This window comes from Puntigrus tetrazona, chromosome 13 (assembly GCF_018831695.1).
Source record: "Puntigrus tetrazona isolate hp1 chromosome 13, ASM1883169v1, whole genome shotgun sequence".
In the NCBI taxonomy this organism is placed as follows: domain Eukaryota; kingdom Metazoa; phylum Chordata; class Actinopteri; order Cypriniformes; family Cyprinidae; genus Puntigrus; species Puntigrus tetrazona.
In genome coordinates, this window is record NC_056711.1 from 15546007 (window position 1) to 15562008 (window position 16002).

Genomic DNA, 16002 nt, shown 5'->3' on the forward strand with positions numbered 1-16002 from the left:
GTGAAAGGTGGGGGTGGCATGAGCTGGCAGATCCCCACAGACAATAGGCCAGTAATGAGAGGTTGCTTATCCAAGAAGCACAATAGCAGTATCCACTGGAGGCTAGAGGAGGCATTTGTTCTTTGATCTCAGATAAATTACTGCTTTTTTCAGTGCCTATTCACTTTTAGAGGAGATTGAAACTATTGGGCATTTGCCTGACTTGTTTAAACAGGTTGGCACTTAGGTGTATTCTTAAGAGCAACTGTTGGCAGAAAGAAATGCATAGTGTCAGTCTTTATCTGATTTTGGTCATTTAGCTATCTGATAAACACTAGACTGAGCTCATTGCATCTCCATTTGTGGTTCTGCTGTGTATTTATGTCACGCAGTGTCATTATTTTAAATGAATAGCACTTTGCCTTAGGGTTAGTTCAGCCAAAAACTAAAATTCTGTCATCATCAGGGAATGTTCTGTACTACATATGCTGTCAAACTCCAAAAATGATAATGAAGCGCCATCAAAATGATTATAAAAGTAGTTTGTACAAATTATTTTTTAAAGTTGTGTAACATGAGACAGAGCCAAAATATAAGTCATTTTCCACTGTAAATTTCTCCTTTTATGTGATATTCAGAGTTATGAGATGACTAAAGGGAGAGTAAATGAGGGGAATTACATTTTTGGGTGAACTGAATGTCCTGAAGATAAATAAAAAACTGGCAATATCCTTGTCACAAACAACACAGGATTTTAACTTTTATTACAGTGAACTCAGATGTAATGTTGCAAGGATTTTTTTGCACCATGTATGTATATTTGTAGCAATATATAATAATTTTACTAAAAAATAACGCATACTGTATAGAAAACAAGAACAAACACCTCACCAACCAAACCGAATGAGTCCAGAGTCTGTCATAAGCTTGGCTGATATGTTGAGCCGAGAAATGGTCCAGACTTGCTCACAGAGCTGCGGTTGAAGTATTTGGGCCGCCGTCCTGACCAACACTCTACAATCCCATCAGCTTTCTTACCTCCCACAAACCGGAGTCACGTCCCATCCTGGCGCTAATGATTACGAATGTGTCTTCATAGTATATAATAAAAACTTTTTATTCCTTATCTACAAAATAAAAGATACAAATAAAAACAAGTTGGCACTGTGTTTGTTCTTTTTCATTAGTTTGAGTGGCCGTTGAAATCGAATATGTGCTCATTAACCGAGTGCACTCTTTAAAGCTCTTCACAATTTTGTTTTTCTCACATTGATTGAAAGGGTTGTCAAGGTCTTCTCGAAAAAGTCCCATAGCTTGTGCTCTGAATGCGGGAACCAGGAAAGTATCGCTAAAATGTGCGTGAGCATCATAAGTGTACTGATTGCTGCATAAACAATACATTTTATGTAGATACAGTTGCCAACGGAACGTAGCTGTACTTGATGATGAATTAAGTCCTAAGCAGTTTCCAAAAGCCATTTCTTGAGTAATGAAATACATCTGTACTAACTGTTGGAATTAGACATGGATACGGTCTCTGAAAGAGTTATTTGAAGACTCAGGGCCCTCTATAGACAGAAGAGTCATTGGTCACTGGAAGACCGTGTGATAGGTGGGGCACTGATGAGACTTCATGTATTTAATGGCAAACTTGAGTTCCTTGCTCTTTTTGTCCCACTTGTGGATGGACATGAGCAGTAACTGTTGGTCCACTTTGCGGCCCATGATGAGGAAGTTGCTCCCGAGATTGTCCAGTTGCGAGCAGGGACAGTTGGCTCCATTCTTGATGTATAGCGTGAGCTTCTTCAGGTCTTTCTTCCTCAGTATTCCCATCTTCAGAACCTTCTTCTTCTTTTGCGCGGCGATGAGCTTGCGGTCACCTTTTTCCTTTTTCACCTCTTTGATCTTCATCTTGAGTGCTGTAGATAAAATATAGATACATTTTAGAAATATATTTGCATCATAGTTCTTTGCTGTTGGTTATTGGTCACATGACAAGCAGGTAAACAAGTTAAATAGTGTTTAACTGTTGTTGTTTTTTGTTAGTAATTTTAGGACGAGACTCTGCATGTGAATAGAGTAAAAAAAAGCTTTATCACTTAACTAGTTGGTTGATTACATTGATATTTGCAAGCATTTTTTTTTATTACAGGTTTTCTAAAATATTACATTTAAATATGAAAAAAGGCATTATGCACTAATTAAAATGTATACACTGGATTAAGTCAGTTTTAAAATTTAATTAGAATTAAATTGTTTTACAGAGGGAATTTTGGGTATCTAATTTTGTCACTCCATAATTCAGAAAATACTTAGAACAGACAGAAAACAATACACTTTGACTATTTTATGTCGGAATAAAATGTCTATTATCAAGAAAATTAAATATACACAAATCCCTCTGTAAAAACAGGATATAGACAGGTGTGTGTGTGTGTGTGTGTGTGTGTGTGTGTGGTAGGACAAAAAAAATATTTTTGAGAAAACAGCCTTTAAAATATGTGTTGCAATTGAAATCTATTGACACAAATAGATCAAGTGCTATAAAATAACCACTTAACACTGTCTTTTGGATTGTCTTTCCATTACTTTATAAAAACCAAAAACCAAAACCAAATTTGACAGGTGCATGAAAAAAAAATTAATTCCTGCGTGTCTCCCTTTAAAATGATTTTCATAAATTCTCTTGTGAACATAAAGTGAAATGATTGCCATTGTTCACATGTGTCACATTCTTCAAAAACGTCTTCTTTTTTGTTCCACAGAAAAACTTGGAAAAAAAAATTGGAACAACATAATGGTGAGTAAATGATGACAAAAAATATCATATTTGTCGCCATTAACTTTATCCATTGAAAAAATGGAAAATCTTCTCATGGGACCCTTGGTCACACTCTGCTTCTGCCATATATTTCTGCTGTCTCAAGCAACAAGTCCTTTCACAAGGAGCACACAGGAAGAACCAAGGCTATCCAGAATGCTGGAATAGTTTACACCTCCCCGGAGGAGCATCATTTAAACATGGACAGCACTAATTGCACTCACCCGGGAGAGCACGGAGAGTAGAGCGGAAAGTTTCTAAGACAGATGTGAAAAGCGAACACCCCTTCAGTAGCTGAGCACATAAGCCACCAAAATGTTTTTCTTTGAACGTTCTTAATTTTCCTAATTATTATTATTTGTTTTAGTGAAAATAAATAGTCAAAAACATCAGCAAATAAGCATTTTTTTCTTTTCGAAAGTCTTATTATTAATCACAATAAACATGGCTGTGGCTTTCCCCGTATTTATTTTATTTTATTTAATTTTCCTTTTTTTTTATTTCCACATGTAATTTTTATTACTCTTTTTATTTTATTTTATTTTATTTTATTTTATTTTATTATCTTACCTGTTAATAATTTTTATTTAAATTTGTTCAAATTAATAAACGTGACTTGCAATAATTTAATAAATGTAATCAATTTAAAACCATCTTAAAGAGATCTGCTTCACATTAAAATAAATATAATAAATGAAAATATTGCGTTTGATATTAAATGCAAGTGATAAGTAAAAGTTTGCAAGTTTGTTTAAATTACATTAATCAATGACAGCATTTGTCCTGAAATACTTACCCCAGTTTCAAAGACAAGGCTTAAGCCTAGCCTTAGACTAAAATGTAAATCTGAGCTCATTCAACTAAAAGAAAGTTACACCCATAGATGTTAAAACATGTCAGTGCCTTTGTTGCACACCAGTAATGCTTTTTTTTAAGGAATGTTTATAAAAATGACTTAAATGTCCTAATTGAACTATGGTCTAATCCTAATTTAGGCTAAGCCCTCAAACTGGGCCCTAGAGAATTTAAAAGCATGATCAGGGTGATCTTTGCTCTTCGGTCTGCTATCAGAAACATTCGTAAAACAATTTACTCATCCGCATGAGAATGTTTAATTTTGGCATAAATTTTCTTGTAAATATTATGAGATTTCTTACAGGAAAAAGAATGGAAAGTAACTAAATTAAAGATGGCGAAAGAAGGCAGAAAGACCACGTGAGTACAATTCTAGGACCTTTTTAATGCATTGTGGTTGCTAGGGTGTTTTGGTGGCTGCAAAACATATTCTGGGTGGTTGCTTAGTCAAATCAAAAGTGCTGCCAATTCTTTATTAATTTCTTGTGCCTATAGAAAGATCCATCCTTCAGTGTAGGTCTACAAGTAGTCTTGTTGTGCTCTCGTTGCTGTGTCAAGACACTCAAACAAACAAAAAGGTTTGAAGTCTCCCAGAACCGTACTGTTTATTTACACATTTTGGGAAAACTCGGATTCAAATGAACGATGTTTATAGATGTCACTCTTCATATGTAAGATGAATTGAATGCATTTTAAAAGCTTTCACTAGAAAAAGGCATGCATTAACTCTAAGTCACAAGTTGCAAAACCACAAAATAACTCTAACTGCTAACGGCAGTTCAACTGGACATGGGGTTTTTCTCTGTGATTCAGGTGATCGCTCATGACCCATAATGCTTGTAGGGAGTGAGCACGCCTGGGCAATATCGTGGTGACAAGCCGAAACCACAAGAGCTGCTTTAAATTGCTGGCTGTAGGTCTGAGAGCAGATGAAGGAAGGCAAGGAGGAAAAGTGTCACCTTGAGCATTTGCAGCCTTCTTTCAATAATTCGGAAACCAAACCTTGCCTGTATATGTGCAAAGCCAGAGCCAAAGCAATAGAGTTGAAAAGGGCTTTTGGGGGTGAGGGGTTATCAATAGAGACCGATGGAATAACATTAAGCGTTGAAAATATGGTGCAACGCCAATACAAACAATGCACATTATTGCTTTGCATTATGAAATTACTATATTTTCTAACTGAACTGGGTCAAATTTTATCCTAGCCTGCGAAAACTATTAAAATTGCAAACCAACATTGTAGACAATTTTAATAGCATTTAAAATGTATTATACACTATATATACAATTAGCTGATTTGGGGTAGTGCTCTGATTATGCTGGCTTTTGTTCAGCTCAAAGTTCAGAGCTGTGGTGAATCTTTAAAGAAAAGAGCCTCTATTGCTGCGCTTAGCCTAATTAGGCATTCTTTATATAAGGTGATTAAAATCATTTATCTTTAAGGTCAAAATCACCATTATAGAGGGGAAAACATGAGTTAAAACCCATGAGGTCACATAGTTTTTTCCCCCGCTTAAATATTTTTGTAAAATTGTGCTTATACATATTATGTTTAAATAGCTGTTGCCCACACTAATGTTGCAAAAGTAAAAAAAGTTTTTGGAAATAAAATAAAATAAAAATAAAATAAATTATTATTATTATTATATTATTATTATAAAATAATACCGTTGGAATATTAGAGTTTTCTCTTTCCAATAATGATTTAGAAAAGTTTGGAACAACATGATTTTTATTTTATTTTATTTTATTTTATTTTATTTTATTTTATTTTATTTTATTTTATTTTATTTTATTTTATTTTATTTTATTTTATTTTATTTTATTTTATTTTATTTTATTTTATTTTATTGTGGGATACTCTGTTCTGTCCGAAAATTCAGCCATTAGTTAGTCACTAAATAACAATAATTTGAAGGAATTTTATAGCATACATTTTCACTTGTTTAATGTTATTTGTCTGTGACATAAATAGGCTCTCACATATACACAAAACTGAGCTCTATATAAAAAAAACTCAAATACAAACTTAAACACAATTAAATTCCTTAGCACTCTGTAAAATATTCAAATCAGCGGCAGCTGTCTGCACAAACCTTAATATTGTTTGATAAATGTGTTGCTGTCCCGCATGTGTTGATATACTGATTACTGCTACACTGGCCATAACATCAAGACTAATAGAGCATGCAATTAAGCTAATAAACGCTACAGCCGTTAGTCAACAAACATGTGAGCAGGTACCAGTAAAATGGCATGAGATGGCGATCAGGGGAAGAAATGAATCAAGCTGTAATACTCTGCCATGCATTATGCTTTCAGTATGTGGAGTATTAGATCCCAAGAGCCGGAAATAGTGAAATCCTTTTAAACATAACTCTTTGTGATGCCTGGAATTCGTTTTGTGACTTTAATGCATAAAATCTACAGCATCGAACACTCGGGCTACTACTAACAATATTTTTTGGTGTCATCTGTCATAGTTATTAAGGAAAATACATGCTCATCCAACAGCAATAGCCCTCACAGCCAAAGATAAGTCAGGCGTATGTGTGGTTCTACTGTGCTGTAATCCTCTGCTCTCTATAGGGAAGGATTTCCAATGACTTTTAACCTTGAAACTCTTTTATTCAATGCCAGAGACTCATTCTAGAGATTCACCTTTGATAGATCAATGGAACTCCTGTCAGAATGCATCACTTTAAATGAACCATAAAGAATCCAAAACTAGTATAACAGGAATCCTCTGATGCTGTTTAAAACTGGATGTCCATTCCAAACACGTGAATGTGTCCCATGCTTTGAAAACTGTTAAAATGCATTTTATTAACAGCTATCAAAGCATATAAGTGTGTGTGTGTGTGTGTGTGTGTGTGTGTGTGTGTGCAAACTCTTTTTTTAGATATAGTTCAAGAAAAAATATATACATAAAGAGAAATTACAGGTCAAGTATGAAGTGGCTCTTAACATTACCAAGCAATATGACATTATTATTTTTAAAAACTAATGCTAAAAATGATGTACTGTTTAACTGTATGAATAATATTATATATATACAAACGCATGTATATATTTAAGAAAATTATGTTATGTTGGTATATTAAATATATTTATATGTAATATAAAATATAATAATATACATGCATATACATGTAAATGTTTCAAAATATATACAGTATGTGTGTGTTTTTTATTTTATTTTTGTACACAGTTCATCGTGATTAATCACTTGACAGCACTTATTTATGAATTTAGTGTTATTAATAATACAATTATTTTATTATTCTTTTATTTTATTCATTTTTCAATAATACTTTCATGTGATTGCATGGTAATGTTAATGCAATGCATAGCAAAACCGCCTCATATTGTATTTGGTCTTTCTCATGAGGTGATTTTTTATGTTCACCCTAAATATTAACGTGGCCACTTTCCCATGCAAACAAACCGCAGCCTTTCTCATCAATTTTTTTTTCATCGCATGTCATTATAAAGAGATTTTTTCCTCTAGAGACAAGTTATTGAAGTTGTCAAATTTAATGTCTCAATAAAAGTTAATATCTTACCAAAATCACTGGCGCAGTAGTGCTCCATTATGGTGTCTGCTTTCAACTCGTTGTCACAGGGTGGACACACTTTTGAAACTGCAGGGTAGAGAAATGGAAAGTTAGTTTCTAGAGCATTTAGCCAAAACATTTTGGTATTTCAAGAGAACAGTAAAACTCGTTTTAAGGAAATCTGAAAGCATTGCACGCTTCAAATGGTAACATCATTCAAGTCAGAAATATAATTTACCTGTGATATGACTAATTCAACTGCATGTATATTTGTGTCTAAACACACTCCAGTGTGAGCCAATGTTGCTGTGTCAGACTGCTAAAGATGATCAAACACATAGAGCGAGTTTTGTTCACTCCTGTTTACAGCCATGACCGAACTGTTATGTGAGTAGCAATGATACATGAGTACAGTGAAAGATGTCCTCAGTGAGGCCCGTCTTCGGTTAACCACAGGAGACGCAGACAAGCAAACAAACGGTGGAATGCATCATATTTACAAAAATTGTGTGATTATGTTAATTCTAACAGCTCTAACAGGGGATTTGGTTTCGTTGCAATGCTGGACTCAAGCGGGGGCAGCAGGCCAGTGCTAATAGAGCTTAATCCTCAGCGTTTGAAGCCATGAGAAGGAGAGGTTTGGCAGCTGCTAGTTTTATTTCCTTGCAGAGGAAGGGATGTTATAAAACAAGATTAAGACTTTCAGTGGTTCGTCGCTGCGAAATCGCATCCCTACAGATCTGTAGTGTCACTAGTGCGTGTACAACTGCATATCACTGGAGCTGAGAAAATATTTTGGGCCTCTCTCCGGCACAGGATTTCGCAGGATGTTATAGAAACCAGAGTATTTCACACTCACCGCAGACGTACGAAGACGAATGCATGGGTAAACTTTTAATAGGTCACTGTGAAAACATACTTCTCAGCAGTTTGACAGTGAAAATGTTCACTGGAACATGCAAACAGCTGTACGTGACCTTCTTGGAGATGATAGTTATTTGCTGATCTTATTTTTAACAGTGGATGTCACACATGGCGAGTGAAGCTACAGATGTTTATTGTGACACCTACTGGGGTATCAGTTTCTGTCCAGTGGACTTTAATATTACTTTATAACACACTTACTGCACACATACACAATTTCAGATTTATTAGTACAAAAAAAACATACTAATTAGTATGTTTATTGTTATTTCAGTGATAAACGTAAGATCTTTTTTCTTTTAATTATTTTATTTGACTTTTTTCATTTCTTCATTCAAACATAATGTATTAAATTGTTTTTATATTTCAAATAAATGTTCTTTTGAATTCTGTTTTTATTCTGAAAAGTATATTGTGGTTTTCACAAAAAAAAAAATTAAAGCACAAAATAAGCATATTTTTGGATTTCTGAAAAATCACGTGATGTTAAAGACTGGAGTTTGGTATTTTTGGAGTTATTGAATTTTAATTTTATCTTATTTTATTTAAGTTTAATTTAAATTATACAATATTACAGTTTTTCAGTATTTTTTATCAAAAGTATTTTTTAATTACATTTTCAACAAATATTTACCACAATCTCCTCTTTGACAACGGGTAACATTTCATTTGATACAGTTTTTTTCTACAGGATTTAATCATTTTTGTAATTTCTGCAAGCAAAGTATCAGATGTATTTTCCAGTTGCAAAAGCTTCCGGGCTTCTATCATATCATTGATCCACTACTGAGTAATTACGAAGAATGCAGGATGTGGCTTGTAAGGTTTGGAAAAGCCATTCATTTCTCCAGCTAAAAATACAGAAAGCTCTATTCGATCCCTACGTGGCGGTTCTAACAGAACAAACCGTGACCAGATTGGCTGAAGCTTGAAATTCTCCACTGACATCACCCACACACTGATGTGTGTTAGATCTGATCTCTGAGGTGGTGAATATGATTTTGTCATTTACTCGGCGCAGGTCCTCCCTCGAGTTCACAAAACAAAAGCATCTGGTAACAAGAACTTACATGGCTCGTCTCCAGACTCCCCCTTCCAGGTTAAAAACCAAGGGTCAGAGTTTATCACCCCAGCCTCGAGCACAGCCATAGCGGTAGATAATGAGGAGAGGGGTCAAAGCTCACCAGGCTTCAGTGCACAGGTCGTGGGGAGTTGAACCCCTCTGTAAGTTTCAACCGTCAATTGGTCCTTGAGTAGACATTCCCATCCATTCAATATTCAGCGAGTCGGAGACGTGAAGTGTGCAGTGACTTGCGCACTTTGAGTGTGTTGTGCAGAGAACTTTGCATTAGGCTCGCAGGCCGTAGCGAACTGCATACTTGAAGCTGAAATGTCTTATTTGCACTGCAGAGCGATTTATTCTGTTTTGCAGGGTGGCTTGCTGGCGAGACGCCCGGTGGAATCTGAGCCAAAGCATGTGTCAGGAGACTGAGCGAGGGTAATTCTGCAAACCCAGTTTCTGCAAGAAGTGCCAATTCAGAGATTGAGTGATATCAGAGCAATACTGGCTTTTTTTTTTGTAATCTATTCCCTAAATTTCCTGTTGAATTCCTTCTCATGTTCTTTTAAAACATGTGTAAGGACTCAACAGAGCTGCTTCTGAAAGGAAACTTTTTAATCAGCAAGAGTAGTTTAGTGACATGCTTAACGGCTCAGTCCTAAACCGGTTTCTGCAATGTCCGGTAACCTAAAAATGTAGTTCATGTTGGAACATCAAACTGTTCTATTCGAGTTTATTGGCCAGAAAAGTAATGTAAAAAGTGTATATCCTACTGTACTAATTTTATCAATCATAATTACACCCCCGGGTAAAGGAAAGGAAAGGAAAGAATGATGAATATAGAAAAAAAATGCTTACAAAAACTGCATTGCAAAAAGGCTATTTTTCATGAATTATTGTTCAAAAGAATAGTTTGATATTTCCAATACCTTTACAATACAATTTTTGCTGTTATGAAACTGTTTTACTGCTTAGAACTGGCCAGAAAAAAGCCTGTAATGGGTTATTTAAAGGAAACATTTTGTAATTAATCATTTATCCTCATTAATAATAGAGTTTCCAAATCCATAAGACCTTCATTCATCTACAGAATGCCAACTAAGATATGTATTAATTGAAGCCAAGAGCTCCCAGACCCTGCATATACAATAGGGGTGTAAAGGTACACAAATATATGATGGTTCAGTACATTCTTCGGTTTTAATGTCACGGTTTGGTATGATTTCGGTACAGCAGGGGGAAAAACATTGTTGAAACAATGATTGAGCAATTACATGAGAATCAGTTACGTTAAAGTGAGTAGTACAGAGAAAGAGATGATGGCATTCACTTGCACTCTGCACGAGTCATCGAGTTGATCGAGCTTGAGCTTGAGTTATACCACTGCCTTTCTGAACTGTCCAGAAGTGGCTCTCCACAGCATTTATACTGATATGCCATATCAAGGACTGTCAAAACACCATTTATTATTTGAATTTCCTGAAAAAAATACTATATTTGTTTGGTACACATACATATCGAACCGAAAGACCCATACCAAACAGTTCGGTATACAACTACATGTACTGTTACACCCCTAATAGACACCAATAAAGCTGAAATGTCCCCAGTTCCTGAAAATATTGCAAGGGACATCTGTAAAAGAGTTCATGTTACATTAGGACTTTAACCTTAATTTTATGAAACTACAAGAATACTTTTTGTGTGCAAAGGAAACTAAAATAATGAATTTGTTCTTCACCAGTTCTTCACCTTATCCCATTTGCTGTGACGCACCACCATTGGGGCTTGATGCATTCGTTTGCTTCCGCTTCAAGTAAACAACGCATGCACATGGTGTTGTTGCCTACTCAACATGCATCAGCATGCACACGCATTGTTTATGTGAAGCAGAAGCAAGCGCATGCATCGTGAAAGTCTCTTAATATGTTATTTTTGTTTTCCTTGCGCATAAAAAGTACTCTAGTAGCTTTGTAAAATTACGATTTAACCCCTGATGTCACATGGACGATTTTACAGATGTCCTTGCTACGTTTCTGGACCTGGGAACATTTCAGTTGCATAGCTGTCTTTGCAGTTCTTGGATTTAATCAAAAATGTCTTCATTTGTGTTCCAAAGAGGAAAAAAGGTGAACAACATCAGAGTGAGTAATTTTTTGTGTGTGTGTGTGTGTGTGTGAACTAACCCTTTAATGCCTGGCTTTGCTGTGATTACATACTCCAAATTTTGTGACAACATGCCCCACTATGCTGTCGTAAAATATTATTTGAATGCTGTATCTTTTTTTTCCCTGGGCAATAATTCTGGAAATGTTAGTCATATTTTTTTGTAACCAGGACTTAAAAGCATATTTCTATATATATACTCACATTGGGGACTTTTCACAGGAGTGAATATTGTGACCAGCCGTGGTCTTCCTTATTACCGAAAAGAGCTTGACTAAAACCTTAAGCCGTGAAATCCGTCACTAACTACTTCTCACAGTTTGTCATGTTGGATATACGAGTGCATTGCAAGTCCTCACAGTTTCCTTAAAGAGACTTCCTACATGTGTTTCCGCATTCAAACAATTTCTGCATCGCTGATTTTCTGTATCGCAGTTTATGAGGGAAATGTTCTGTTTAAACTATGCACAGGTCATAATTTTATGGCTCATTTGGACCCTTGAAGTTATGAGCAGCAACACTCTGGACATAAAACATTAATCAGGATGAAAAACTGCTGTGATTTATGTCTGTTTAAATGTGCAGTGAGCAGAGACAGAGACAGGTTTACATGTCTCTTTGAGCTGCCCCTCAGGCAGCAGCCCCTCTGAAAACTGCAAACAAAGGAATACACATTACTTTAACTGAGCCAGTAAGTTTGTTGTATCTTGTACTTATTACGTCTAGACTAATTAAGTGTCTCAATCCCGCTCTTACAAAAAGATGTAATCCTTTTTGTACGATGTATACTTTCTAACCCACCACTGGCATCAAGCAGAGCTGCAAAAGTAATGATTTTCAAACAGGTTTCCACAGGCAGGTTCTTCATTTGTTACTGGTCAGCTAACAAATAGCCCCACCCTAAACCCCACACCATTGGTTGGACAAATGTCACTGCTATTGGATGTTTCTGAGTATTAAATTATAATACCAGAAAAAACGTTTTCCATTAAAACTGACACATTTCAGGTTTCAAAAATCTAATGGCACAAACATACCTGGGTGCACTTTTTAGCGAGACATGTAATACGTACCAATAAGTACATATCACTGCAGTTTCCAAAAGAAATGAACACTAGAGGCAGTAAAACTAAGACACCTTTTATTTCTTTTCAGTTTTAAATTTATAGTTTCAACTAATAAAGCATAAATTTCGCACAATTGTTAAAAGAATATCATGTTATGACTTTAAAACAATATTAATATGCTGGCATATTTAAAAACTGATGCTTTTGAAAGTAAGCATCACACATATCCAGCTTCATATCTATTGGTTTTCATAGGACTCACAGAGACTGGTTAAAAGGAATCTGGTTAAAAGGAAGTTAAAGAGGCACGGTTACATCAACAGTATATTTTATATATGTTTTGCATTTATTAACACTATTTAGTAGGTTTAGTGTAGAGCATTAACTTTTAGCAACAGTCCATGGATATTTCAATTCTGATCAGCCCCAATACGTACCTATATCAATGTAATGAAAACGTGGCAGGGTTCGCGTATTGAATCTGGGTTTTAGCGCCACTCATGGACTCTTTCAAACCACACCAAAATGCGCAGTAAGCATTTTTGCTCAAAACATACACAGAGGTACATAATTTAGTGATACCAGGTTGGCAGTATGTCACTTTTTAATGTTAAAATGTTATCATATTTTCAGAGGAGCCAGTGGGATTGTGTTTGTTTAGCTATTTGTCTGTTAAGAAAAAGCCTTCTATTTGTAGAACGAACAATATCGCTTAAAGAGGCTTTTTGCTGCTATGCCCAACGTGATTTACTGAAATGTATCATTTACTGTCTCTAGAAACGGCCTGTGATGCATGTCTGTGGCTCTGGCTGTGAACGGGCCTCATCCCAGGATTTCAACTCAAACCACAGGGGAAAAAAACAGCTCTTCTTGTCCCTGGTTTGCCGCTTGTGTGTGTGCAGGAGCTGACGGCTGCAGGCCGGAGCGACTGGCCGTGTCAAGCGAGGGTTTGTGCTGTCATGTTATCTCTAGAGTCCTGTTTCACGTCGATGTGCACACTCACCAAAACACACATCGCTGGAAACGCTTGGCCGTGAGCTACTTTCCCATCCAGCTGCGATGTGGAAAGCACATTTGACTTCTGCTAGTTTTCAAGCTTTCAGTATCGTGTCATTTCAGAACGGCTATGGTTTGTAACTGATATTGTCTCAAAGGTCCCACTCTTTCTGTACTTGCTCATGAGTTTGCTGCAATTTTAAGGAGCTTATTTTTCCAACAGAAGCCAAGCTACTTAACTCGGAAATATGAAAACAGTGTCGTGGAGTCACATTTTTTCAAAAGACATTGTAATCCATCAAATCTTGGTAGTGAAAAGAGAATTTGTGTGCATGTTTACACACACATTTATTACATTTAGGCATACCAGATTTGTTTCTAAATAAAGCTGATTAAGACTACAGACCAATCAAAATCCTTCATTTTACCTCTAATTATTTTGCACTCATATGAATTAGCTTTATACATATTTTTTTTCTCATTGCTTTGTATAGGGCTGTGACATTTGTGCATCATTTTTTGCTTTAATTCCTATACAAAACAATGAAAAGAATTATGAACACTTTTTTAGAATTTCAAGTTTTTATATATACCTATACATAAATTATTTCTTTGGCTCGACTTTTTAATTATTTAGGCATTTTTAGCATATTGTCCTATTAATATGGCTCAACGCCATCCTCAAACTTCCTTTGAGCACTAACTACCCTTGTCCTTCTTCTGTCTGTTACAATAGTACTTCCCATCTCAGTTAGACAAAGTAATGTACAACTTTTCAGAGTAATTAGTGATCCAAAGGGTTTGGCTGCCTGGCTAATTGGAAACCTAAATGCACGATTAAACAAAGAGAGAGAGGCAGGGCGCAGCAGGAACGCTCCTCTCCACATTCCACATGAGATGTTTGCTTTAGATAGAGAAAGTTTTTTGTGCTTCCGAGAGCTCTCCTTAATTTTACTTTCTCAAGAGCCCCGGGCTAAATAAAGCAAGAGGAAATCCACCGATGGGCCCTGATGTATAGATTTATGGAGCCTTAATGATTATCATTTTTCCACTTTTTCATTTTGAAACGAGAAAGAATGAAGCACTGATGTTTTTATGGAGCATAAAAAATTAATTAAGAAATGATGCCTAATGAATATGATGAAATATAACTTGGATATTTCCGTGTTTTATTAAAAACAGTGGTGCATTTGGTTTAAGATCAGTGTGATGCTGTTAAAATAAAATGTTTAGTTTGTTTCCTACTTATTTTTGCATGAAATATCCCCCGTGTAAATGAATTTCTCCTAAATGCACCGAAAACATTTGAATCAATAATACGGTGTCCTACCTGGGGTCTGAGTGGCGTGACCAGCTGAGAACTGCATGGGAATGCACAGATCATTGTCGATAGGAAACTTCTCACACTGCAGCATCTCTGGCCAGGGAAAGCCGTAGGTCTCCATGACCGGAGCGCAGCTGTCCCGCACCGCTTCGCACAGAGACCGGCAGGGGTAGATGGGCCGGTCCAGGCACACTGGAGCAAAAAGAGAGCAGAGGAACACCTGCGTGTCAGCATGGCATCGCTTTGCCAGAAGGGGCACCCAGCTGCCCGCCTGCTGCTTGACCTCAGGCATAGTCTCGTGGTCCAGTAGGTTTGGCAGGCGCATCTTTTTGTAGCCCACATTATAGCAGAGCCGCAGGTCAGCTGGAATATCCACACACTGTGGCTGCTTGGCATAGAAGCGGCCGTTGTGGAAATTGTCCGATTGCCAGCTGTAGTAGTCGTACTCCTCTGCCGAAGCGGCTGAGGTGAGCAGAACCAGCGCTAAGGTCACAGCCTGGGTCAGAGACACCTGCCTCTTCTGCTCTGCCATGCTTTTAAAGTCCTGGTGTAATTCAGAAGAGGAATTGGGGGAGGTGGTTCAAAAAGTTGAATTTTAATCCTTTTTGTTTGTTGTTGTTGTTTCTTTCGAAAAGAAAAAGCCCAAAAAGGCGATGGGCTTTTCCCTGTTTCCTTCTTGTTGTCCTGCGGTTCAACGCGCTTAAACTCCTGGTAGCAGGCAGCAGTGGCAGATCTCAGAGCTCAGCTCTTCTCTAGCTTGACTCAAGTGCACCTAGTGTATAAAAGCCAGTGGACTCATAGGGCCCTATGAGCTGACAACCCCTAAGTAAATCTCAACCCACCCACCTCCCACTGGTTTCCCCTGTCCACTCTAAACCCCGCCCCCTTCCCAGCCACAGCCAACTGCTGCACAGTGGGCGGCACCCCCGCAGCCCACCCCCCTCGCAGACACTTCTACAGGCAGACCACGCGCTGTCCTGCAGCACAATGCGTGTGTGGAGTGCGCTGGGCTCATTCAGTTTCTCTTTAGAGAAGAGAACACACACACATTTTTCCACACACATCTTCTGCCCCGGCCTTTCACATTCCACGTTATTAGGAAATAATCAGAAGGCGGAAAAAAGATTCATCTACAGGTGGTCAGGGGGCTTTTGGGCTGTGCTGTTTGAGATATGCTAATGCTGCCGCTGGACGTGAATAGAAACCGGCTTTCTCTCTGTCTCCTTCTATCATTCGCTGTTACACTGTGGGGC

The 16002-nt window shown here is 37.0% G+C and overlaps 1 protein-coding gene across 1 annotated transcript; it reads right to left on the reverse strand.

The window, feature by feature from the left end:
* Nucleotides 1-579: 579 nt before the first annotated feature.
* sfrp5 (secreted frizzled-related protein 5) lies at nt 580-15551 on the reverse strand. The gene is made up of 3 exons (XM_043254645.1): nt 14756-15551; nt 7222-7299; nt 580-1898 (listed from the first exon to the last, which is right to left on the reverse strand). The coding sequence occupies exons 1-3, from the start codon at nt 15279-15281 to the stop codon at nt 1570-1572; spliced, it is 933 nt and encodes a 310-aa protein (XP_043110580.1). The 5' UTR covers nt 15282-15551; the 3' UTR covers nt 580-1569.
* Nucleotides 15552-16002: the final 451 nt, after the last annotated feature.

Excerpts from the sequence above, each read along its gene's own strand:
- sfrp5 (XM_043254645.1), bottom strand. The coding sequence starts at position 15,281 with ATGGCAGAGCAGAAGAGGCAGGTGTCTCTGACCCAGGCTGTGACCTTA. Across the intron at positions 7,300-14,755 it reads TCACGCCACTCAGACCCCAG|TTTCAAAAGTGTGTCCACCC; the intron begins GTAGGACACCGT and ends TCTACCCTGCAG. Across the intron at positions 1,899-7,221 it reads CTACTGCGCCAGTGATTTTG|CACTCAAGATGAAGATCAAA; the intron begins GTAAGATATTAA and ends TTTTATCTACAG.